This window comes from Carcharhinus amblyrhynchos, chromosome 2 (assembly GCF_965287045.1).
Source record: "Carcharhinus amblyrhynchos chromosome 2, sCarAmb.v2.hapA, whole genome shotgun sequence".
In the NCBI taxonomy this organism is placed as follows: Eukaryota; Metazoa; Chordata; class Chondrichthyes; order Carcharhiniformes; family Carcharhinidae; genus Carcharhinus; species Carcharhinus amblyrhynchos.
The window spans coordinates 101,120,153-101,145,615 of record NC_137325.1 but is presented as its reverse complement, the minus strand read 5'-3'; the positions used below and the strand labels follow the sequence as shown (position 1 = coordinate 101,145,615).

The 25,463-nt window shown below is 41.2% G+C and overlaps 1 protein-coding gene across 1 annotated transcript in view; it reads right to left on the bottom strand.

The window, feature by feature from the left end:
• Nucleotides 1-25,463, bottom strand: part of dnah5l (dynein, axonemal, heavy chain 5 like) — a 326,877-nt gene that overhangs the window by 186,069 nt on the left and 115,345 nt on the right. The window contains exons 32-41 of the mRNA XM_080217022.1: nt 24,263-24,374; nt 21,111-21,239; nt 18,281-18,480; nt 17,446-17,599; nt 10,590-10,856; nt 9,304-9,432; nt 6,540-6,755; nt 2,993-3,139; nt 2,732-2,904; nt 124-302 (exon numbers count right to left, since the gene is read on the bottom strand). Coding sequence (XP_080073148.1) covers nt 124-302; nt 2,732-2,904; nt 2,993-3,139; nt 6,540-6,755; nt 9,304-9,432; nt 10,590-10,856; nt 17,446-17,599; nt 18,281-18,480; nt 21,111-21,239; nt 24,263-24,374 — 1,706 coding nt within the window. The remainder of the gene's footprint in view (nt 1-123; nt 303-2,731; nt 2,905-2,992; nt 3,140-6,539; nt 6,756-9,303; nt 9,433-10,589; nt 10,857-17,445; nt 17,600-18,280; nt 18,481-21,110; nt 21,240-24,262; nt 24,375-25,463) is intronic.

Here is a 25,463-nt window from a genome sequence, read left to right as displayed (position 1 = left end):
CATCCCTCAAAACATCAATGCTTCACTGAAATTCTGGGGCATTCATTCAAAATATATAATACATTTTGCGACTGATGCTTTATAAGCTGTACTTGCTCAAAGAAAAGGAACATATCACTTTACCTTTATAGATACGACCCAAACCTCTGTAGTCCATCTGATCTGAGCAATTAAACACAACAACATATTTTCCAAGACATCTGCCCATATCTTTGGTAGTCTCCGTTTTTCCTGTACCTGCAGGTCCTGCTGGTGCACCACCCATACTCATCCCTAATGCCTGAGACAGCGTAATATAACATCTGAAATAGATATGTATAGAAACTTAATTAACAATCTGTAATTAAAATAAAAATGTCCCAATGATAGTAAAGATCATGAAATTCCTACTAATGAGAAAAAGAAAAACATCTAGAAACCAAAAATGTAATGATCAGCATGGATTTCAAAAGTGATTGCCTTGTTTGATTAAACCAATTGAATTCTTTAAAGAGATAAGAGTAGAGAATGGTAGATATCTAAATTTTCCAACAGAGCTTCAATAAGGGGCTCCGTTATAGAGTAACGCCAAAGCGTGCAGAGTGTAGTGACAAGTAACAGAATAAATATGTGGTTGGCTGTACAACGAAGAGCAGAGAATAGTGACAAATGGTAGATATTCAGAGTGACAAAGGTTGTGAAGTGGGAACCCACAAGGATCAGCACTGGGAGTACTGTTGATCTGAATTTATATTAACAATTTAGACTTTGGAATTGTACCTAATTTCTAAATTTGAGGATGATACCAAATGAGGAGTGGAATTGTAGTCAAAACCAAGGAGGACTGCAACAAACTTGAAAAAAAACTTCCAGAATAGCTGTAATATTGGTAATTAAATTTCAACTCAAAAATGAAATATTACATTTTGGTAAGAAACATAAGAAGGTCACATAATACTTGTAAAATAAGAAGCCAAAAGTAAAAGAGGAGCAAAGAAATACTTGAGTGACAAAAACATAAATAACTAAAGGTAGTGATACTTAATAAAGCCATTTTTTAAAAAAAGCACAACATACTAGGGACATAATTGAAAAGTACTGGAGTTTTAATGAACTCTTATCAAACCTTGGCTAGATGACATTTGATGTAATGTGTGCAGTTCTGACTACCACATTATTAAAAAGATATAAAGGAATTAAAAAGACAACCTTACAGGGATGAAGTCAGAACCATAAGAACCCTTCAAGAAAGGATAAACATGCTGGATCACTTTTCTTATTAAAATAGAATATGAAGGTTGGACAAATAAAGATCATTAAAATTAGGAAGCTTTGATAGAATGGACAGAGTGTCTCCAGATGAGCGGAAAAGCAAAAGTAGAGCTCTTCAAGATGAGATGGTCACCAAGAAATCAACTGTGGGCTTTACAAAGAACACTTTTACCCACAGAGAGCTGAGAACTTGAAACTCACTACCACGAGGACTGGTTGAGACAAATAGTATAGATGCATTTAAGGGCAAGCCAGGCAAGCATATGAGGGAGGAGGAAATTGAGGATTATCCTGATTAAAAAGGATAGGATGAGCTACAGATGCAGTATAAATTCAAGAACGGACTAGTTATGTTGAAAGGTGTATTTCTGTGCTGTATATGTTCTGTAATTATGACAAACTAATAGTTTGTCATAATTATCTTTCATCATATAATAAATGAGGAGGTTTTGTGGCGCTGCGGGTAAAGTCCTTGCCGCTAAGCTAGAAGTTCTGGGTTCAAGTCCCACAATGTAGAGATGCCAGCGTTGGACTGGGGTGAGCACAGTAAGAAATCTCACAACACCACATTAAAGCCCAATAGGTTTATTTGGTAGCACAAGCCACAAGCTTTTGGAGCACTGCCCCTTCGTCAGGTGAGTTGTGTTCACAAACAGGGCAGAACAACACAGGTTAGGACAACACAGAATTGCTGAGTAGAAACTGATAGCCAAATTCCACACACGAGGACAGCCTCAACCGGGATCTTGGGTTCATGTCACACTATCTGTAACCCCCACGACTTGCCTGTGCTTGCACAATCTCACAAACTGTCCTGGCTGGAGACAATACACATCTCTTTAATTTGTGCTTAACCCTCTCTCCACTCACATTGTCTGTACCTTTAAGACTTGATTACCTGTAAAGACTCACATTCCAACCATTATCTTGTAAATTGAGTTTGTGTCTATATATGCCCTGTTTGTGAACACAACTCCCACTCATCTGACGAAGGGGCAGTGCTCCGAAAGCTTGTGGCTTGCACTACCAAATAAACCTGTTGGACTTTAACCTAGTGTTGTGAGGCATCTTACTGTTCAAATCCCACCCCAGGACTTGATTACCAAGGAAAGTGCATTCATAATGTGAGAAAATTAACCAGCAAAATCATTCCAATAATGGGCGTTAAGGGTGGGGAAGAGACTGCTGGTCAGCCATGCTTGATGTGGAGTTGGTGCTCCCCTAAGATATAAGGGTCTGGTGGGAGGCTGACAACTGTTCCTAGAAATAAATTGCTCTGGGAATGGATGGAAATCTGCCTTGTGCACCGCTAGGTGCAGGAAGGAAAACAACAATATAACATTATTCAGCCTGCTAGTTCAGGTTTTAGCAGTTACCTACTGTAGTGGAGTATTTAACAGTTACTGACTACACCAACTAACTGCAAAAATAAATTCCAGATTATACTTTATATGGTATGAAGTGCTGATAAATTTCTTACCTGTCAGTTAATGGTGTTATTACAAGACGGTCTGTACAGCCTAGATATTCATTGCAATAATTGAACTCCACATCTGTGATCTGAATAATACATTTATCTGTGTCTTCTATGAAGTAAAACCGGGACTGTTTTTGCCATTCAAAGTCAGAAATGGATTTAATATTCATGCGCACCTAGTGCAATATTAGAAGCAAATATTAGAATTACATCCACCCTGCAACATGCTTTGTGAACACTTGTTTTGAAGATAGCATTACATACCAAATCATCAAAAATGTCTTTCTGGTGTACATGGATAGTGATAAGTGTTTCATATTTTGTCCGTTCCATTTTTGTTAGTTCACGGGTTGTCATGTCAATCAAATCATTAAGCATATCCAGAAACATCTGATTAGTTGTTTGCATGATCTGTATCAAACAAATACTTCATGTTACATGTTTTCAGCTGTACACCTTCAACCCTCATGCTGTGTGTTAAATCAACCTTACACTTCAACAGAAATCCAATAAATCTACCTCACAGAACAGTAACTTTTCTGTAGCAATCTAAACTTTTTGTCTGAAGAATGTTTGAATGGTAACAAAAATATATGAAAGCTATGATAGGGTAATATATCATGTAATATGTGAGAAAATGATGTGAATAGCTCTCAAACTTTTTTTATTTCATTCATTGGATATGAGTGCTGCTGACAATGCAAACATTTATTACTCACCCCACGCCTTTGAAAAGATAGGGATGAGCTAGCACTTTGAATCATTGCAGTCAATGTGGTGTTAGCCTGGAGTGCTATGAAGTAGGGCATTCCAGGATTTTGACCAAACAATAATCAAGGATCAACAATATACTTCCAGGACAGTGAGGAGTTGGAAGATAATTGGTGGTAGTTTTTCTATGTGCCTGCTGCCTTAATCCTTCTAGAGCCGCAGGTTTGGGAGGTGCTGTTGAACAAATCATGCTGAGTTGATGCAGTGCATCTTGTAAATGGTACACATTGCTATCATGTTGAGCTGATGGTGAGGGAATGAAGGTTTAAACTGAGAAACACAAATTCCCTTCAGTCCGAAATGTTAAATTAATATATAAGTATACATAAATGTGACTTATAGAATTCTCATAGGACTAGACAGAGTAGATGCAGGAGGGATGTTCCCCATGGTGGGGGTATCCAGAAGTAGGGGTCACAATCTGAGGATATGGTGTAGACCATTTAGGACAGAGATAAGGAGACATTTCTTCACCCAAAGAGTGGTGGGCTTGTAGAATTCATTACCACAGGAAGTGGTTGATGCCAAAACATTGAATGTATTCAAAAGGCAGCTAGATATAGCACTTGGGGCAAACGGGATCAAAGGTTATGGGGAGAAAGCAGAATTAGGCTATTGAGTTGGATGATCAGCCATGATCACAATGAATGGCGGAGGAGGCTCGAAGGGCCGAATGGCCTCCTCCTGCTTCTATTTTCTATGTTTCTATGTGAAACAGACAAAACGATAATATAATTCTTTAAATGTAAATGTAAAACTAATTCATCTAATAGCACAAAAATATTTTAATTAAGTAGATTAATTTTTGAGTTAGCTGTCAGAGTTTGTATGAAAATATTAAATAGAAATCAATTTCCTTCAACACATGAAGTATAACAAATTAACAAGTATTTCATTTTTGTGTTGTCCAAGAACTATAGCAGAAAATTAAATCTGATTATTCTTTACCTTCATATGCCAAAATAATGTTATTTCCCAGTACCTGCTGCGCAAGGTAGAGATAGGGGACAGATTTTCCTTCATTACTCCTCAGTATAGTACAAAAGTGAGCAAGTGTAACAGCAGCCTGCCCAATTTTCTATCTATTCAAATCAATGGATAGTAAATTAGGCTGAATCTAATATGGGGATCCATCAACTGTCAGCTTTTCTTTTATGCCAGATGATCCAACATGCACAAAAGCAGAGAAGTGGGGACCTGACGTAGAAATTCCAGGTTAAGCTGCTTTGGGGAAAGTACCAAGTTTCTCTGTATTTTCACATTAGAATGGAAGTTGATATCTTACTAGATTTTCAAAGAGAATGACTGCCTGGTGATAATTTCCAGAGCAAAAATAGGATGACATTTAAACTGTTGTAGAAACAAAGAAGGCTAGTCATGTGAATTACTAAACCATTCATCTTCCATCACTTACATTTTTATATTGCTGTAGCTTTCTGGAATTACTTTAACCCTCCTAGCTCCAAGAATAAGATAGTTAAACTCAATGCACAGGCAATGACATATGCTCATTATGACTATGTCCTTGGAACAAAAGAGACATCTAGTGCAATTTCTGGCTAATACTTAATCACTGTTTTAAAACTTAGAGAAACTTCCAGGTTAACCATTTGCAACAAATTTTCTTTCTTTCATGGGATGTGAGCATTGCTGGCAAAACCGGTATATGTTGTCCATCACTAATTGCCCTTGAGAAGGTGGTTATGAGCCAGTTTGCAGGTGGTTGTGTTTCCATCCATCTCATTCCCTTGTCCTTCTGAGTGGTCACATGTTTGGAAATTGCTATTGAAGGTGAGTGGCTGGAGTGCATCTTATAGATGATGCACACTGCTATCAGTATGCACCAGCGATGGGTGTGAATGTTTTGTTTGGTGAATGGGATGCCAAGCAAGAGGGCTGAATTGTCCTGGAATGTGTCCAACTTCTTGAGTGTTCTTGAAATCACACTCATCCAGGTAGGTGAAGAGTATTCCATCACACTCCTGGCACCATGTAAATGCTAAATAGGTTTTGGGGAGTCAAGAGATGAATTACTTGCGACATAATTCCCAACCTTTGACCTGCCCTGCAGCTACAGTATATATATGGCTAGTTTCTGTTTCTGGTTAATGGCAATCCCCAGGATGTTGATAATCAGGGAATTCAGATAATAGTGATGCTTTTGAGTGTCTTGGGAGGGTGATTACATTCTCTCTTATTGAAGATGATCATTAATTGGCACCTGTGCAGCGTAAATGTTACTTGCCACTTATATTGCCAGGTTTGAATGTTGTCCAAATCATGCTACATTCTGGAATGGACTTCTTCAGTATCTGGAGATTGCAAATAGTATTGATTTATAAAAAGAGGTTTGTAACAATTGTTATATCTTGGGACTGAGTCTTTACCTCAAGGTAAAATGATGGAGTCGCATTCTGAGGTCTGCTTAACAACAGGTCTGGATGAAATGGCTATTAAAGATTAAAGCATGGCTTCAGTTGTTCTCCCATAAAGTAAGTGTAAAGTGTTCACACTCGGAGACAATGGCAGCAGCTTCTGTGTTTATAGGGGTTAGGCTGTGAGTCTCTAAAGTCCCAGAAAAATGTTGAGAATGTTGGGTTATAAATGGCTATACCTTAAACTGTCATTTATTTCCAAGCTGAAATAGAATTGGATCTAAAGAATAGCTCATCAGCATTTCTACCCAGATACAAAGCCCATGTGATTAATGTTGCACCGTGATGGGCTCTGAGAGGGAAAGGGTTTCTACAATGCTCCTGAAAACTCACAGACACGGGGAATGTGCTGGGAACTGGGAGAGGCTAGGCAGCTAGAAACAACAGGTTTCTATAGTTCACTTAGGAATGTAGGTTAGGTCTCCAGGTCAACTTGCAAAGGCAATGGGTGAGATTTTCCAGCCACGCTCACCCAAGGTCAGAAATTCCCTGTCCGAGGTTAACAGATTTTAGCATGGTCCTGTTCCGCTCATTACGATTCCAGTGGTGGGTGGGATGGGAAAATTCCGCCCCATATTCATGAGGATTTAATAAATGGCTATTACCTTTTTATCAACTTTGGCATTATTTAAAGCTTCTTCTGAGTTTCTCGTCCAGATCATCTGAATACCCAGCAAACCAATCTGTGCAGGGAACATGGCCTGAAACTCATATAGCTTAATCTCCTGATCAGTGATAGCTATTGATGCCTGGCGGATGATACTGTGAATTGTCTTTCTGACCCCAGACAGGAGTTGTGCCAGCCAGACTTCCACATTGCCCTAAAATATAAGATAATGTTAAAAAATTAAATACCATGGTAATAATTAAGTTTGAAAGTACAGGTTTCAGAAAACATTACCCAGAAACCAATCTAAGCAATAACTGTCCTAAGTAAAATGCAATTGCATTATGACCAACCTCAATAGGCACATTTTTTCCAAATTCCTTTCATTTTAAAAGCGTTCATTTGAGACATAAATCAAACTGCATACTTTATTTGCAATAAGGTACAGGAATGAACAAATAAAGCACTCAAAAACAATACCTAATCCACAGCAGAACAGTAATCAGAAAAGTCAATGGAATGCTGAACTATGGCGTCAATAAAAAAGATGCTGAAATCTGAAATCAAACTCTGCAATGCTCTGCTTTCCTTCAGCACTGTGACCATTGAGACATAATTGAGCCATTCAAGTGCTGAAGACAATGTACAGAAAAGCCATGAAGCTGATCCTTAACACTTGTGTCTTAGCCCAAGAGGATTTTTCTGAGGAAGTGATCTTATAGAGATTTTAAACTGGTTAATGTCACGAGTAAAGAAAATCCACAATATATTACTTTAAATTTGGAGAGTAGACGAGGGGAACATAAATTCAAACTAATAAAACATAAATTTGAGGGCAGAAAGCTTTTTCTCTCAAATAAAATAATGAGCACGGGAAATTGACTCCTGGGGTCAAATTTTCATTTCAGGAATGAGAACTCACCAGCTTGAATATTTTGAGGTTCCAAACCCGCACAGCATCAATATCAATGGCACAACACAACTAAATGGAATTTAGAAGAATGAGAGGTGACCTTATTGAGACACATAGGGCCTGATTTTACCATTAGTAAAGTCAGGTGTGAGGCCATTAACGCAATCCATGCCATATTTGCCTGCATTTAAATCGAATTAATGAACTGCCTGCCCAACTTTACCAGCATCTCTCCCTGCCACGAGGTTGGGGGAAAGAGAGAGAGAGAGAGAGAGAGAGAGAGGAGGCAGAGAGTCGTGACCACTCTGGGTAATGTGGGGGGGGGGGGTGGGGGCGATGTCTGTGCTGACCATCACTCTCGCTATTCACTCCCAGACCGCTTTCTTTGCTTTCTTATGGCTCGGGGGCAATCTGACACGGGCGTGCTTTTTCAAATATTTTTCTAACTGCGCATGTGCAGTTCAGAGCTCCAATCGTTTGGGCTGCGCTAAGCCCTACCCATGCACAATTCAGACCCGCAATATTTTTTCAGGCTAAGTGCTAATGGGGGTGCCTAGAAGCAGGTTTCTAAGTTGGATCTAAATTATTCTCAGATGCAGCACTCAAAATGAAAATGATGAAATCGGACCCATAGGATTCTTAGCGAGCTTGACAAGATGTTGAGAGGATGTTTCCTCTCGCGAGAGAATTTAGGAGCAGAGGGCATAATCTCAAAATAAGCGACCACCCATTTAAGACAGAGCTGAGGAAGAATTTATTCATGCACAGGGTAGCAAATCTGTGGAATTCTTTACTACAAAGAGTTTTGGATGCTGAGTCGTTGTATGTTCAAGGCTGAGATAGATCTTTAATCAGTAAGGGAATCAAGGGTTATGGGGATAAGGCAGGAAAGTGGAGTTGAGGATTATATCAGATCAGCCATGATCTCATTGAATGGTGGAGCAGACTTGATAGGCCGAATGGCCTACTTCTGTTCCTATGTCTTATGGTGCTTGTCATTAATTAGCCCAGAACTTTAATTAATTAGGGGTGCAGGCATGGGCGGGAGACAGGGCTTGGCATGGAGAATAGCTTAAAAGACAATGAACTTCCAGCTATTGCAAATTAACAAGCAGAAAAAGCAGATGGCCAATGGTGATTTGGGTAGACATCTCCAGGTAGTGCCACATTGTTCTGATAATTCCCTTGATGGCGTGATAATGACTCTGGTGAACAGGAAACTGTACCCTGCCCTCCATCTCGAGAAAGAGTTAAAACAAGTCGGCAGCCTTACCTCTCAAGAGACAAATCACTCTCTCCTCACAAAATCAGGCCACTCAGCTTTAGCAATAGCAGCCTTGTTGCATGAGCAAACAAGTTTAAAGCTCCAATTTTATATAACATTTGCACACTGGAGTCACAAGTACATACTGTTCCCTGCTGTGCCTCTGACAGCTAAGCTCAAGCATGTCCCAGAACCTCCATGTTCCCTATGTTTGTCATTTGAACATTGTTAACTGTTGCTTCCCATATTTCTAATGAGCTCAGCAAGTAACTAAATTAAAGGGATGCAGGATACTGACTCCCACCTCCTTCCCTTCCTTTGAAAATCTAAAATATCATTGAGGTGTCAGAAAGCAATGGTGCCTTCTGCATGTGTGATTCACTGGGCTCACCCCCACAGAGGGATTGAAATTCAGCCCTGGATGCAGCAAGGAGTTATAAAACATATAATTGTTAAAAAGCAGCTGGTGACTGCAATGGGGAAAATGTTAGGGTCTTTCTGAATGGATGCACTAAGAAGGGCTGATTTATCTTTTCTCCTGTAATTATCCCACACTCCATTTTGAACTCCCCCATGTTTTCTTACCTGCGCTGTAATTGATTCAATGAGGTCAACTTTTTCTCCTTCCTGAGATTCAAAGCGGAGGATCTGATCGTAATTTGTTTCATTGAACCCCACTCTATTAACGTTGTCAAAAAGACTTAGCAGGTGAGCCTGAAACAGTTAAAATGTTTTACTTTAGTCTATCTGAAATGCATGCAATCATTCAGATGTGCTCTGCCTGAAGACAGGTGCTTGGTTCATTTTGTGCTGGTGCTTGATTCTGAATAGTTTCCTCCTGTGGTGGTTTGCCATCATCTTTTCTCTGGGGCAGGTCAAAGAGGCAGCTCTTAAATCTACATCAGCTGGAACAGGAATTGAATCCATGCAGTTGGCTTTATTTTGAACTATGCACCAGCCATCTAGCCAACTGAGCAAACCAGCCCTCATGTGTAAAACATTTGAATATTTATATCGAGTATTATTTTCCAATACATTTTCAGTTTATTTTAAAATGATTTCGTATTCTCCATTTCCGATTGTAATATTTTTCTCCGGTTTTTGTAACTTTTATTGTGCGACCTATTTGTGTACAAGTTGTCAGTACAAATTAGGCAGAATTTAGGGTTGGAAACTTCCTCCACGTTCAGCAGATCTTCCACCATAACTGGGAAACAAGCAGGGTACCTCAGAGTGCAAAGGAGACCATGTTGCACTGGCTTCTGACATTTTCTCGAAGTTTCATGCTTACCTTAACGTAGCACAAAATCAGTTGGCCCTTAAAAGGCAAATTGACAGCTGAAAGAGGTGTCAGCCACAGAAACTGTACACCAATAGTTAAAACTCCAGAGACATATTGGGCAGGGATCCAATCTACCAGTGGAACACAGCCTTCCAAGTGAGTTGAAAGTGACCTTCACAGGAGTGTATGCATGTGTGTTTGTGTCCTCGGTGACATTCAAGACATCAAAAGAAGGCAGAGCAAAATAAAAGCCTTTAGAATATCAGCCCAAAAAAGATAGAGTTACTGAGGTTCATGATAGTAAAGGGATGAAAGGTTATGGGGAAAAGGCAGGAGAATGGTGTTGAGAAACTTATGATTCATGATAGAATGGCAGAGCAGATACAATGGGCCGAATGGCCTAATTCTGCTCCTATATCTTATGATCTCTTGCTCATAACTGAATGAATTATTTTTCATCATTCCCTAGTTATCCTTGTGGGAAACTGTATGAAAAAAATGAACAAATGGGAATAGTGATATTGGAAATACATAGCCACATGCTTGTAATCTGCACAGAAGCAAGAGCATCCTGGAGAAATCATTCTACCTGTATAGTGTGCGAATCTGAGGCTTGGCCAAGGATTTCCAGCAGAGCAGGGTCGGAAACAAAGAAAAATCTGGGAAATAAAAGTCGCTTCTTTTCCAAATACCCGGTAAGTGATTTCTGACACATCTCTAGCTGCTCCAGTAAATGTGGTAAAAGCTGAGCTAAAGTCTCATCACCAACACAGCACTGCACAATGTTTGTATTGTCATGAGCTCTCTGCATGATCTTCTGCCACGATTTATCAATGTTCTGAAATCTTTTGGCCTCCTGAGGTAGAAAAAAAGGATTTTTGTTAACCAAAGTAATTATAAGCAAGCTACATATTGTAATATTTCATTTTAAAATGTTTTATTTAAAGAGTTCATTTTTTAAAAAATTAAACCATAAAATCTAATGGATTATAAAAATGACCCAACACAATTCCCCCATAACCACTAATATACAACATCCAGACTCAAAATGCAGAATTAAATACTGGATAAAAGCAAATGACTGCAGATGCTGTAATCTGAAACCTAAAAAGAAAATGCTAGGATATCTCAGCAGTCTGGCAGCATCTGTAAGGAGTGAAAAGAGCTGACGCTTCAAGTCCAGATGACTCTTACAGATGATGCCAGCATTTTTTTTTGGTCTCAAAATTAGGTATTGCTAGGTGTGTGTAGCTGTCATGTTGTGGGATAATTATCGGTCTGGTCTTGAAGCGATTATGAAGTTTCTGTCAAGTTAAATTTGATTGATGAAAACTAAACTCTCACAAACACAAAGATTAGCTAGGATATTGATTAGTTCTAATAAATCAGACACCAGCATAAGTAGTTAATGGAATTGTTTGTTCACAGAATGCCAAATCACCAGTCTCCTCAAAAAACTAGCCCATAACCTCTCCATCCTTGCAAACAACTGTCCTATTTCCAACTTTCCTTTCTCTTTAAAGATCTTAAATCATTGCCTCCCAAATACAAGGCCATCTTTTCTGGGACTCCATGTTTGAACCCATTCAATCAGTTTTTCACCCTTGCTATACAACTAAGTCAGCTCTTCTCAAAATCATAACTGTCATCCTTTGCAACTGTGACAAAGATAAACTACCCTCTTTGTTTTTCACAACCTTTTTGAAACATGTGACACAGTCAAGCACATCATCCTTCTCCAACACCTTTCTACTATCGCGCGGCTGGGTAGAACTGTACCCACTTGGCTGCATTCTTATCTAATTTTGGGCAGGAAATCACTTGCAATGGTTTCTCTTCTCAATCTTGCATTGTCACCTCTGTTGTCCCCCCAAGGATTTATCTTTGGTCCCCTCTATTCCTAAGCTACATGCTGCTGCCCCACAGCAACATCATTTAACAACACGATGGGAGGGATTTACCAAGCAACCTACCATGTATTTCGCTGTGGTGGAGATAGCCCAGTAAAAAGTCTGACAACACCAGGTTTAAGTCCAACCGATTTATTTGATAGTAAACTCACTAGCTTTCAAGGTTTCCCTCTTCTTCAGGTGAATGGAAAGTTCTGGCCTCAGACAGAGCACATAAAGCACAGACAGTTTACAGATTACTGATTAGAACGCGAATCTTTACACCTAACCTGCTGTTCAAGTCCTAAAGTGGCCGACAATGTGAGTGGAAGGAGCACTGATCACAGGTTACAGAGATGTGTATTGTCTCCAGACAGTACAGTAATTGAGGCTTTGCAAACCCAGGCAAGTCATGGGGGTTACAGATAGTGCGACATGAACCCAAGATCCCTGTTGAGACCATCCTCATGTGTGTGGAACTTGGCTATCAGTTTCTGCTCAGCGACTCTGCGCTGTCATGGGTCGTGAAGGCCGCCTTGGAGAATGCTTACCCGAAGGTCAGAGGCTGAATGCCCATGACCACTGAAGTGTTCGCCAACAGGAAGGGAACAGTCTTGCCTGGTGATTGTCGAGCGATGTTCATTCATCCGTTGTCGTAGCGTCTGCATGGTCTCCCCAAATTGCTCAGATGAGGAGGATCGTGACAGACACCTCCAGACACTGAAAGATACCCCCATAAGAACAGGATATGGTGCTCGACTCATTGATCGACAGTTCCGATGCGCCACAGCAAAAAACCGCACCGATCTCCTCAGAAGACAAACATGGGACACGGGGTGGACAGAGTATCCTTCGTCGTCCAGTACTTCCCCAGAGCGGAGAAGCTACGACATCTTCTCCGGAGTCTTCAACATATCACATATCATTGATGAAGATGAACATCTCGCCAGGGCCATCCCCCCCACACCCCCACTTCTTGCCTTCAGATAACCGTACAACCTCAAACAGACCATTGTTCGCAGCAAACTACGCAGCCTTCAGGAGAACAGTGACCACAACACCACACAACCCTGCCACAGCAACCTCTGCAAGACATGCCGGATCATCGACATGGATAACCATCATCACACGTGAGAATACCATCCACCAGGTACACGGTAAATACTCTTGCAACTCGGCCAACGTTGTCTACCTGATACGTTGCAAGAAGGGATGTCCCAAAGCATGGTACATTGGGGAGACCATGCAGACGCTATGACAACGGATAAATGAACATCACTCGACAATCACCAGGCAAGACTGTTCCCTTCCTGTTGGCGAACACTTCAGTGGTCAGGGGCATTCAGCCTCTGACCTTCGGGTAAGCATTCTCCAAGGCGGCCTTCATGACACACAACAGCATAGATTCGCTGAGCAGAAACTGATAGCCAAGTTCCACACACGAGGCCGGTCTCAACAGGGATCTTGGGTTCATGTCGCACTATCTGTAACCCCCGTGACTTGCCTGGGTTTCCAAAACCTCACTTACTGTACTGTCTGGAGACAATACACCAGGTTCAATGCTCCGGAGAACAGGATACAACAGGATATAGATAGGTTGGTGCATTGGGCAGATAGGTGGCAGATGGAATTTAATCCTGACAAATGCGAGGTGATGCATTTTGGAAGGAATAATGTAGAGAGGAGCTATGTGATTAAAGGTAGACAAATTAGGAGTATAGAAACACAGAGGGACCTGGGAGTGCAGGTTCACAAATCCATGAAGGTTGCGACACAAGTGGAGAATGTTGTCAGGAAGGCTTATGAAATGCTAGCCTTTATAGGAAGGGGTATAGAGTTTAAAAGCTGCCGTCTAATGCTTCAGTTGTATAGAACGTTGGTTAGACCGCATTTGGAGTACTGCGTCCAGTTCTGGTCACCTTACTACCGGAAGGACGTGGAGTCTCTGGAAAGGGTGCAGAGGAGGTTTACCAGGATGTTGCCTGGCATGGAGGGGCTGGGTTACGAGGAAAGGTTGGAGAAACTGGGACTATTCTCCTTGGAAAGACGGAGATTGAGGGGGGACATGATAGAGGTATATAAGATACTGAAGGGAATAGACAGAGTCAATAGTGAGAGACCGCTCCCTAGATTGGTTACAAATACAAGAGGACATGATTTAAGGGTGAGGGGGAGAGGTATAATTTGGATATGAGAGGAAGGTTCTTTACGCAGAGAGTTGTGGGGGTATGGAACGCGCTACCGAGTAGGGTGGTGGAGGCGGGAACGTTGGACTCGTTTAAGGTTCAGTTAGACAGACACATGAGTGAAACGAGGATGGAGGGTTATGGTAGGGGTTATTAAATAAGGGTTAGAACCTCGGGAGACACCGGAAAGGCAGGCTTGTGATTAACGTTTTTGTCTTTTTATTCCGCAGGTGGAGGTCCACCTCGGTGTCAAACGAGGGGCATGCACACGGTGGGTCGTGCGTGGGCTGCTCTTGGAGGTTCCGGGAGTGGCCTAGTACTTCGTGCTGGTGTGTGTGCTTGATCCTGGACCGGTAGACGGGCGCCGCAACAGCTCGGTGACTAGCACTGCTAGCTGTGCAGATACATGGATTTGGGCCTGTGTCTGTGGGAGTTTGTGCATTCTCCCTGTGGATGCGTGGGTTTCCTCCGGGCGCTCCGGTTTCCTCCCACACCCCAAAGATGTGCTCTTAGGCTGATTGGTTTTACCAAATTGACACTATTCTCCCCTGAATCTGGCTAAGTCAGGGGTTCTATTTGTAGATACGCAGGGTAGAATAGGTGTAGGGTGATGTGGCGGTGCGGGCTTGTTGGGCCGAAGGGCCTGTTTCCCGTGCTGGGTTGTTCTTTGTTCTTTGTTAATACACATCTCTTTAACCTGTGATCAGTGCTCCTTCCACTCACATTGTCGGCCACTTTAGGACTTGAACAGCAGGTTAGGTGTAAAGATTCGCATTCTAATCAGTAATCTGTAAACTGTCTGTGCTTTATGTGCTCTGTCTGAGGCCAGAACCCTCCATTCACCTGAAGAAAAGGGAAACCTCGAAAGCTAGTGAGTTTACTATCAAATAAATCGGTTGGACTCAAACCTGGGTGTTGTCAGACTTCTTACTGTGCTTACTCCAGTCCAATGCCGGCATCCCCACATCATGGAGATAGCCCACCATTGACTTGTGGAGGAATCTTCTGGTCTCAGTGTTGTCAATGGTGTTTCCCACTGAATGCACCCCCTGCGTTGGAGATGCACCATTGGCGGTTGGGACTGGAAGATCCTGCTGGTGTGAATAGCTGGAAAGTTCCGGGCCTCATCAGTTTTCACACAAAGAGGATAGTTTGTCACAGTTGCATAGGATGACACACAACTCCACTTCTCCACCATCTCTCTTGACCCTGGCCCGCACTATCTTTAAATCTTCTTGACTGCTTGTGGACAGGCAAACATTTCTTCCAACTAACTATTGGAAAAACTAAGGGGGTGATTCTACCTTCTTGTCCCGCTGGTCAATGGGAGGGATGAGCCAGCAAGATCACAAAAGGTGGAAAGTTAGGTTCTTGGGAAGGACACAAGGCCCTGATCTCAATATTTAAATCCATTCAAATCTGGATTTAAATATTATTGGTGAGACCGGATGCAATTGTCCAGGCTCACTTTTCTTAACAACCTTGCTGGTGAAGGTCCTCTTCTGTGGGGATCACATATGCTCCCCATCAACAGGGACCTGCTGTGATGGTCTCGCCAGTGAGACTAGAGGCCATTGAGATTCCCTGAGAAGTGGGGGTGGAAAGGCTGTGTAGCCTGGCAGTGCCAGCCTGGGAGTCTAACACTGTCATCCTAGCACACTGGCAGTGCTCACTGAGCTCTGGAGAGTGCCTAGGGGTGGGGTCTGGACGCCGCAGAGCCTAAGGGAGAGTCTGAAGAATTGATCATAGAAAACAAGGAAATGGCAATGGCAATGAACAGATATTTTGTATCTGTCTTCACTAGAGAAGACTTAGAAAACAGCCCTGTGATACTTAAAAAGTGAAAGGAAGGGAAGAATTTAAAACTATCGCCATCACCACAGAAAAGATGCTAGGAAAACTATTAGACCTAAAGGCTGCTAAGTCCTCAGGACCAGATAGCCTGCATCTTAGAGTCTTAAAATAAGTGGCTGCAGAGAACGTAGAGGCATCTTTCAAAATTCCTTGGATTATCTAAGGGTCTCAGCATGCTAGAAAGTAGCAAATTGCAATAGGAAATAACACTTTTATTTAAGAAAGGAGGAAGAAAGTAAAGTCAATAGAATGTTGGAGTATGGAGCTAATAAAAAGACACTGAAATCTGAAATGAAACTCCACAGTGCTTTGCTTTCTTTGAGCATTGTGACCATTAAGATACAATCAAGTCTCTTGTGCTGAAGACAATGCACAGAAAAGGCATGAAGCTGATCCTTAACACTTGTATCTTAGTCCAGGAAGAGGTTTCTGAGAAGTAATTTGTAGAGGTTTTAAACTGGTTAATGCTATGAAGAAAGAAAATCCACGATATGTTACTTTAAACTTGGAGGAACCTCAGAAACCAGGGAAACATAGGTTCAAAGTAATAAAACATAAATCTGAAGGCAGATCATGAAGCTTTTCTCACAGAAAAAGCAATTAACACACAGAATTGGCTCCAGACGTCAAATTTTCATTTCAGGAGTAGGAACTCACCAGCCAAAACATTTCTAGGTCCCAACCCTGCACTGCATTAATACCCTGCACAACACAACTAAATAGAATTTAGTAAAGTGAGGGGTGACCTTATTGAGACACATAGGATTCTCAGCAAGCTTGACAAGGTAGATGCTGAGAGGATATCAGGTGGATAGTGATGTAGTTGATTCTGAGACCAGGATCCTGAATCTTAATAAAGGTAGCTTTGATGGCATGAGGTCTAAATTGGCCATGATGGACTTAGAAACATTACAGAAAGAAAAGACAGTGGATAGGCAACAGCAGACATTTAAAAAGAGTGGTAAGGAAATTGTGATGAAACCATGGCTTACAAGAAAAATTAGAGAAAGTATCAGAAAAAAGGTGTTTCCTTTTTGTGAAAATCTATTTCTAGAGGTCATTGTTTTTTAATAATAAAGAGTTGCCCATTTAAGACCGAGATGAGGAGAGTTTTTTTCTCTCAGAGGGTTTTGATTTTTTGGACCTCTTCTCCTGAAAGGCAATGGAAGCAGAGTCTTTGAATATTCTTAAGGCAGAGATGGATAGATTCTTCAGTAACAAGGGGGTGAAAGGTTTTTGGGGGTAGGCAGGAATGTGGAGTTGAGGTTGAAATCAGATCAGCCGTGATCATATTGAATAAGTGGAGCAGGCTCTAAAGGCCAAACAGCCCATTCTTGCTCCAAAATTTTGTGTCACATTTAAGAATAATCATTGTTAGTTAATTATTTTCGTATTTACAAATTCTTAATACTTCACCGCTATAATTTTAGACAACAATTGTGAGGACAACAGAATTATAATTTTGAAAGCGCTGCATGGAATCCTCAAAAGATTTATTTCTCCAGATTATACAAACCTGCGGCAGTTGTTTTGCAATGTCCCCACCAACAAACACGGCTTCCAGGTAAATCCAAAGGTTCTGAACTGTGAGCCAGTTTTCAATTATTTCTGTGGTATTTGAAAGCTTCTGCACCCACTGTTGAATAGTGGGTTTGAATGGTGCATTGTATCTACCAGCAAAGTAACACATCTTAGAAAAAACTCATCCACCGCAACAAAAATATTTTAATACTAATGTAGCTTTTTTTTTACATTTACTTTTCCTTTATGCCTCTTGATCAAATCACCAATAAAATAAAACAAGCTGTCTGGATAAGTTATATCCATTTGCTACAGGATTTTGAAAATTTCAACAGGAACTTCATTTGGAAACCTAGATTTGCAAAGTGTTTTGCTCCCCTGAGGATTACACCTAAGTGTACTACATACAACACAGCAGGCCATGGAAGTGCTGAGAGCCATAGCAATGATCTAAGTAGAGGTTTAGACTTGTAGTTGGATGACTCAGCCACTGGCATGAGCAATGACATGGAATAATTATATCCTACCCTTTAATCTTTCAATGGATAATTCAACCTCAAGCTGAATGTGAACTATAGCATTAGAAAGAACCATACATCTTTAAAAATCTATTACATTTTCCAGCCTCAGGTGAATAAAAGAAAGGTTACTACAATATTTCAGTAAACAAATACAAGAAAATGATTTAACAACCATATTTCAATTAAAGGATATTTATATACCGTTTGATCTTTATATTTCAATCAGGTGAACTGTCAAACAAGTTATTGTTCTATGATTCAATTCCATTATTTTAGCATTACAAAAAATATACACTATTATCCAGTTACCTGTTGCTCATTAATGAACCAAGTATCATCAGACTGTCCTCCATTAGTGCAATATTCTCTGTAGTATCTGATCCTTTCAGGAGCAACTCACCCCTCGTCTTGAATGGGGCAAAAGTAAGCACATGACCACTCCATTCATTAATTACAGCTTTCAGCTTGGCCTCAATATCCTTTTCTTTTCCTGCACTAATACAAATGTCCTGAAAAGCATTTTTGTTCATTTAGTTACTGGCGCAATACATTCAATGTATCATCTATTCAAATTTAATTATATGGAAAGATTACTTTTATTTATTTTCAGAATGTAGACAAGGCTGGGATTTATTATCCAGCTTCAGCTGAACTGAAAATACATTGGGAGGCCTTTTTCTTGAACCATGGCAGATGTTTTTATGTACGACTCTGTGATTTGTGAAACTTTGGGTAATTATGTGAAGAGAAAAGGTGCACAGTTATGAGAAAAGTGCGTTGGGGAGGGCTAGGGGGAGGGTTGCGAGGGTAGGGGCAGCAAGACTAGCTGGAATCTGAAGGTTTCATGTTCTCTATTACTAACACCCTTATTTTTTAAAGTAAAAGATAATACTAAAATTCTCAAGAGATTTGAATTCAAATTCTCTGCTCTATTAGTCCAGCATTTTAGAATACCTTCCTGGTTGCAGACCACTCCACTACACACTGATATCATAGAATGGTTACAGCACAGCAGGAGAACACTGGGACCTACCCTGAGTGTGCTGGCCCACTGAAGGAGGTATTAAATGAATACTTCGCCTCAGTATTCACCAAAGAAAAGGACTTGGTGGATGATGAGTCTGGGAAAGGATGTGTAGATAGTTTGAGTCATGTTGAGATCAAAAAGGAGGAGATATTGGGGTTCTTGAGAGATATTAGTCCCAGGGCTTGAAGGGATATACCCCAGAATACTGAAAGAGACAAGGGGGGAAATTGCTGGGGCCTTGAGAGAAATCTTTGTATCTTCATTGGGGAGGTTCCAGAGGACTGGAGAATAGCCAATGTTGTTCCTTTGTTTAAGAAGGGTAGCAAGAATAATCCAGGTAATTACAGGCTGGTGAGCCTTACATCAGTGGTAAGGAAATTATTGGAGAGGAATCTTTGAGACAGGATTTATTCCCACTTGAAAATAAGTGGACGTATTAGTGAGAGGCAATGTGGTTTTGTGAAGGGGTCGTGTCTCACTAACTTGATTGAGTTTTTCGAGGAAGTGACAAAGATGATTGATGAGGGTAGGGCAGTGGATGTTGGAAACATGGACTTCACGAAGGCCTTTGGCAAGGTCCCTCATGGCAGACTGGTGCAGAAGGTGAAGTCACATGGGATCAGAGATGAGCTAGGAAGATGGATACAAAACTGGCTTGGTCAAAAAAGACAGAGGGTAGCAGTGGAAGGGTGTGTTTCTGAATGGAGGGCTGTGACAAGTGGTATTCCTCATGGATCAGTGCTGGGACCTTTGCTGTTTGTAATATATATATAAATGATTTGGAGGAAAATGTAACTGGATTAATTAGTAAGAATGCAGACAACACAGAGGTTGATGGATTTGTGGATAGCGATGAGGGCCATCAGAGAATACAGCAGAATATAGATCAGTTGGAGACTCGGGCGGAGAAATGACAAATGGAGTTTAATCCGGACAAATGTGAGGTAATGCATTTTGGAAGGTCTAATACAGATAGGAAGTATACAGTAAATGGCAGAACCCTTAGGAGTATTGATAAGCAAAGGGATCTGGGTGTACAGGTACATAGGACTCTGAAAGTGGCAATGCAGATGGAAAGGGTAGTCAAGAAGGCACACAGCATGCTTGCCTTCATCGGCCGGGGTATTGAGTTTAAAAATGGGCAAATCATGTTGCAGCTTTATAGAACCTTAGTTAGGCCGCACTTGGAATATAGTGTTCAGTTCTGGTCACCACACTACCAGAAGGATGTGGAGGCTTTGGAGAGGGCACAGAAAAGATTTACCAGGATGTTGCCTGGTATGGAGGGCATTAGGTATGAGAAGAGGTTCTCTTTGGAGCGACAGAGGTTGAGGGGAGACCTGATAGAAGTCTACAAGATTATGAGAGGCATGAACAGAGTGGATAATCAGAAGCTTTTTCCCAGGGTGGAAGAGTCAATTACTAGGGGGCATAGGTTTAAGATGCAAGGGGCAAGGTTTAAAGGAGATGTACGAGGCAGATTTTTTACACACAGAGTAGTGGGTACCTGGGACTCATTGCCAGGGGAGGTAGTGGAAGCACACACGGTAGTGACTTTTAAGGGGTGTCTTGACAAGTACATGAATAGGATGGGAATAGAGGGATATGGTCCCCAGAAGAGTAGGGGGTTTTAATTAAATCGAGCAGCATGGTCAGTGCAGGTTTGGAGGGCCGAAAGGCCTGTTCCTGTAATTTTCTTTGTTCTTTAGTTTAGGCAGGCATTATGAATGGTGTAGACTTAGAGGGCTAAAGGGCCTGTTCCCGTGTTGCACTTTTTTCTGTTCTTTGTTTTATCTGTGGCTGAAACTAATTATTTTTATTTACCATGTTCAGCGCATTCACAGTACCCTAATTCAGACTTTATTACTTTCCCTCTTGGTGACAGACTAGAGACCTGTTCTGCAAATTACTAGTTATGAAAACAGACAAAAGTCTGCCTTAGTGCATTACTAGGTTCAGGAAAAGAATTTGAATTTGAATGGGCTTTCCCTCATATGCTGAAGACTTATTACTTCCTTCTCCAGTCCTATTTGTTAATGGCTGGGTGTGATCCTATCTAAATATATTGCTGTTTTTGAAAGAAATCAAAAGGATAGAAAATAAATATGTTACCTCAATGTCTTCTTTGTATTTTAGTAATGGAGCTTCGGTTATGTTTTTGAGAGCAAACTGATCAGATTCAACATCAAAAGTATGACCTGTGACCTGCGCAATTCTTTCCCAGTGTCTTAGCATCATAGCCTACAGAACAAGAGAGGAGTATACAATAATTATAACAAAGTGTTTGTATTCCTGTAATGAAGAACAATTGTTACTAATCTTTCCTTCTCAAACTTGAATAGCACAAGTAACACTGACTGATAAAGGTAAAACATTCAAGAAAATATATAATACAAACAGAAATACTCTGCAGATGCTGGGAAGCAGAGTTAACTGATCTTTCAGCAGAATTTAATAGGTTTTGAGCAAATGAAAGGCAGGAGAATGGAAATAAGGAATAAAGGGAAAATCTATGATAAAATGGAGGGAAGAAGAGATTAAATGGCAAAGATTTCTTTGTGCAAAGGGAGTGGCTTGGAACAAATAAACCAAAGATATCATTCAACAAGTCTTCCTAGTGTAGTCATTTGTTTCTACAATTTGGCATGTCAATACCAGGAGGTGTAGAGTTTTGATTAATATATGAAGAGGCAGCAAGAACTCTGAAGACTGTTAGAGCTAGGGCTTTGTGGGCATTGGCAGGCATGCAGGTCAGATTGGGGGGAAAGGATGGGAACCCTTCTCCTTCTTAGGCAGTCCCTCAGAGTCGAGGACTTGCTTCTACATTAAAAATGAGCTCTCTAGCGACTAAGAAACCCAAATAAAACCTACAGTCTCTGTTACAGGTGGAGGAGATGGTGGTTGGAGAGGTGGCTGGGTGGGAGGGGGTGCCCAAGTTGCAACATGTTCCTTTTGCTGTTGACATTTGGAAGAGCTTGCTTTCAGCAATGAGATGCTTTTCCTCTAAGAAAGCTTTGAAGATGTCCTTGAGGTGTTGACTGTGCCCTCCTCGGGCTCACTCGCTCTGTCAAAACACCAAGTAGAGCATTTGTTTCAGGAGTCCCATGTGGCTCGTCCAGCAGAGCTGATCAAGTGTGGTAAATGCTTCAATACTGGTTGATGAATACTCTACCATGTCCTCTCCTATTATTTGCAGAGATCAAAAATTACTGCTCTGCCATACTCCTACTCTCATCATCTGCCAGGCATACCAGGCAGTTTGAGCGTGGTAGAGGCAAAAGGAATAACAGGGCTCATGTGAGTGAAACAGAGCAAAAGGCCAGGGTTTGCCCACTCCCTCTGGCATTTTGTGGACCATGGAGAAGAACCCAACAGCACTTTGCGGCAATGGAGTGGACAGGAATTTAACTTGGGGTGAAAACACAGCATTATCTAGCAGTGGGGCTTACTGTCTGAAATCATTTCTCTGATATCATGCTCCCTGTTTTTGCACAGTAAAGGAAAATCTGGCCCATAGCACATAAAGCTTGATCGCAAGTAGAAATATACAACAACGTTTCCTGCACCAATTCTGTGAAATTCAAATCTAACTGCACTAATGGCCTACCATCACAAAATATCAATCATCAGCTTATGGCCTGATGCCAGGCAGTGCTGTCAACTGTAATTCTCGCTCGTTAACTTCTACACCAAAAGGTAATGTACTAATGAGTTTGTACTATAATATTTTGAATTGTTAATTGCTTTAAGTTTGCTGCAGCATGAAGAAGGGAAGACTTTGGGCATCACCCCTGATGCCTTCCGGCCTCCAAGCCCATCATCAGAAGGCTGTTAAGTTTCTAAGCTGCAATTCAAAGTTGGAAGATCAGCTGCCCACTGGGAGGCTAACTGAGCCACTTAAATGGCCACTTCAGGACCACTTGCCTGTGCAGGCATTTTACCCGTTTCAGGCATGCTGGCTGCAGCTTGGGAAGATATCTGACTGAAACCTGGTGACCTCCCACAGAGTTCCTTTATGTGCACTCCTTGGCCACAGAGGGACAAAATGCTAATGACTGCCCCCTAAGCAATGGTATCACCATTCACAAGTCCCACCCCTCCATCCCCTCCCCTAGGCCAAAACAGATCCATGGTGCCTGCCCGCTCAGTACCAATGTTCCCGGAACCCATTTATGATTCTTCGAGAGCACTCAGCCATTAAGGCCTCTCTCCTCACAGCTAATAGTCTCAGTGGTGACCATCACTAGCTGTGTTACTGCTCTTCTGATTTGGCTGGCAGATCTTGGTGGATGTCTGCCATGCTTAATTGGATAGCACTCCAAGCAAGGGTAATTAAATCAAGAAACACGTCTCAACTGTACAAAACAGAGTCACCCGCACCCTTCTCCCCAGCCCCATTTCTTTCAGCTTAGATGCTAGAATTCATAGAATCGTAGAACCATAGAACGCAGAAGAGGCCTTCGGCCCATTGAGTCCACACTGACACATTAGAAACAACTGAACTCCCACTTAATCCCACCTGCCACATTTGGCCCATAGCCCTGAATGTTATAATGGGCCAAGTTTTCATCCAGATATTTTTAAAGGATGTGAGACAACCTGCTTCCACCACCCTCCCAGGTATCACATTCCAGACTATCACCATTTCTGAGTAAAAATGTTTCTCCTCACATCCCCCCCCAAACCTCCTGCCCTTCACCTTGAACCTATGTTCCCTTGTGACTGACCCTTCAACTAAAAGGGAACAGCTGCTCCTTATTCACTCTGTCCATGTTTCTCATAATCTTGTACACCTCAATCAGGTTGCCTCTCAGTCTTCCCTGCTCCAATGAAAACAACCCAAGCCTATGCAACCACTCTTCATAACTTAAATGTTCCATCCCTGGCACTTTCACAGTGCCACTCAATTTAATGATCACTTGCCATGTAAAAACAAAGATCTTTCATCAGTTACTGTATCAGAAACCTATTTAATTAATTACACAGCACTTAATTTTGGCATGCAGAGTTGGCAACACCTTTTGAACTTGCCTGTCAAAAGATTCTCAAATCTAGATCAGGCTCTCTCCATGGTTCACAACACTCAGGTCTCCAAAGCTAGTCCAACTCCAACAAATTTGTGGGAGATCTGAAACGTCCACCCCCACAATCAAGCCCACAATGTTCAAAAGCAACAACATGTCCAAGAATTGCGACAGTTGGACTCTTGCTAAATTTAATTGAATCATTTATTTTTTTTTAAATCAAGGATTACATTTACTAACTTTGTTTGCCATCATTTCAAGCAATGGACAAGACTCGCTGAAATCATCAATCGTCATTTTCAAGTCATTAAAAGCTTGCCATTCCTTCAAGGCTTTGGGTAATTTCCGTATTCTGTAAGCAAAATGTTTAACAATTAAAGTAGCTACTGAACAGAATAGTGTTGGTGCATTGGGAAGGAACTGTTGTCTAAAATGTCAAAATATTCTTAGATATTGTAAAATGATACTTGTTTTGATTACTTCACAAATTACATCAATTAATTTCTATTTGATTTTTCAGTCTTCTTGAAAGACAAAATGCAAAACATTAATAAGAACACTAAAAGTTAAGAAATAGGAGAAAGCCTTTTGAACAATCACTCCTGTTCTTTCCAACAGGCCAGTTGCATTTGAACTATTATGAAATCATAATTGCATGGACAGAATTTCACAGTCCTCCATCCAAAGCCACACCCAATACATATAAAATTGCTGACCGCTTGGGGTGGATGGAAAGGTGATGGAAAGATAACCCAGGGAACTTTACCCCTACAAACCTGTCAGCAGGGGATTGTAAAATTCTGCCCATTTTCTGAATCCAGATGATTTCTGTCAAGTAAAAAAAGAATGATCCTTGAAGCATCTATAAGAACCACCCATCATGTTCTAACTTTCAAGCAAGGAGACAGGGCAGGTTAAGAGAGCATTTAATAAAGTATTTAGTATTCCGGGCTTTATTAATGGGGGCATAGAATACAAGAGCAAGGAGGCTACACAGATCTTATACAAGACACTAGCTAGACTCAGCTGGACTATTGTGTAAAGTTTTGGGTGCTACACTATTGGAAGGATGTGAATGCACTGGAGAGAATGCAGAAGAGGTTTACAAGAATGGTTCAAGGGATGAGAAACTTCAGTTATGAGGATCGATTGGAGAAGTTGGGACTGTTCTCCTTGGAGAGAAGAAGGCTAAGAGGAGATTTGATGTTCAAATCTATGAAGCAACTGGACAGAGTAGATAGGGAGAAATTGTTCCCACTTGTAGAAGGATCGAGGATGAGAGGGCACAGATTTAAAGTGATTTGCAAAAGAAACAATGCAGTGTGAGAAAGAAACCTTTTCACACAACGAGAGGTCTGAGTTTCAGTCGAGGCTTTCAAACAGGCATTAGATGATTATTTGAATATAAACAATGTGCAGGAGTATGGGAATAAAGCAGAGA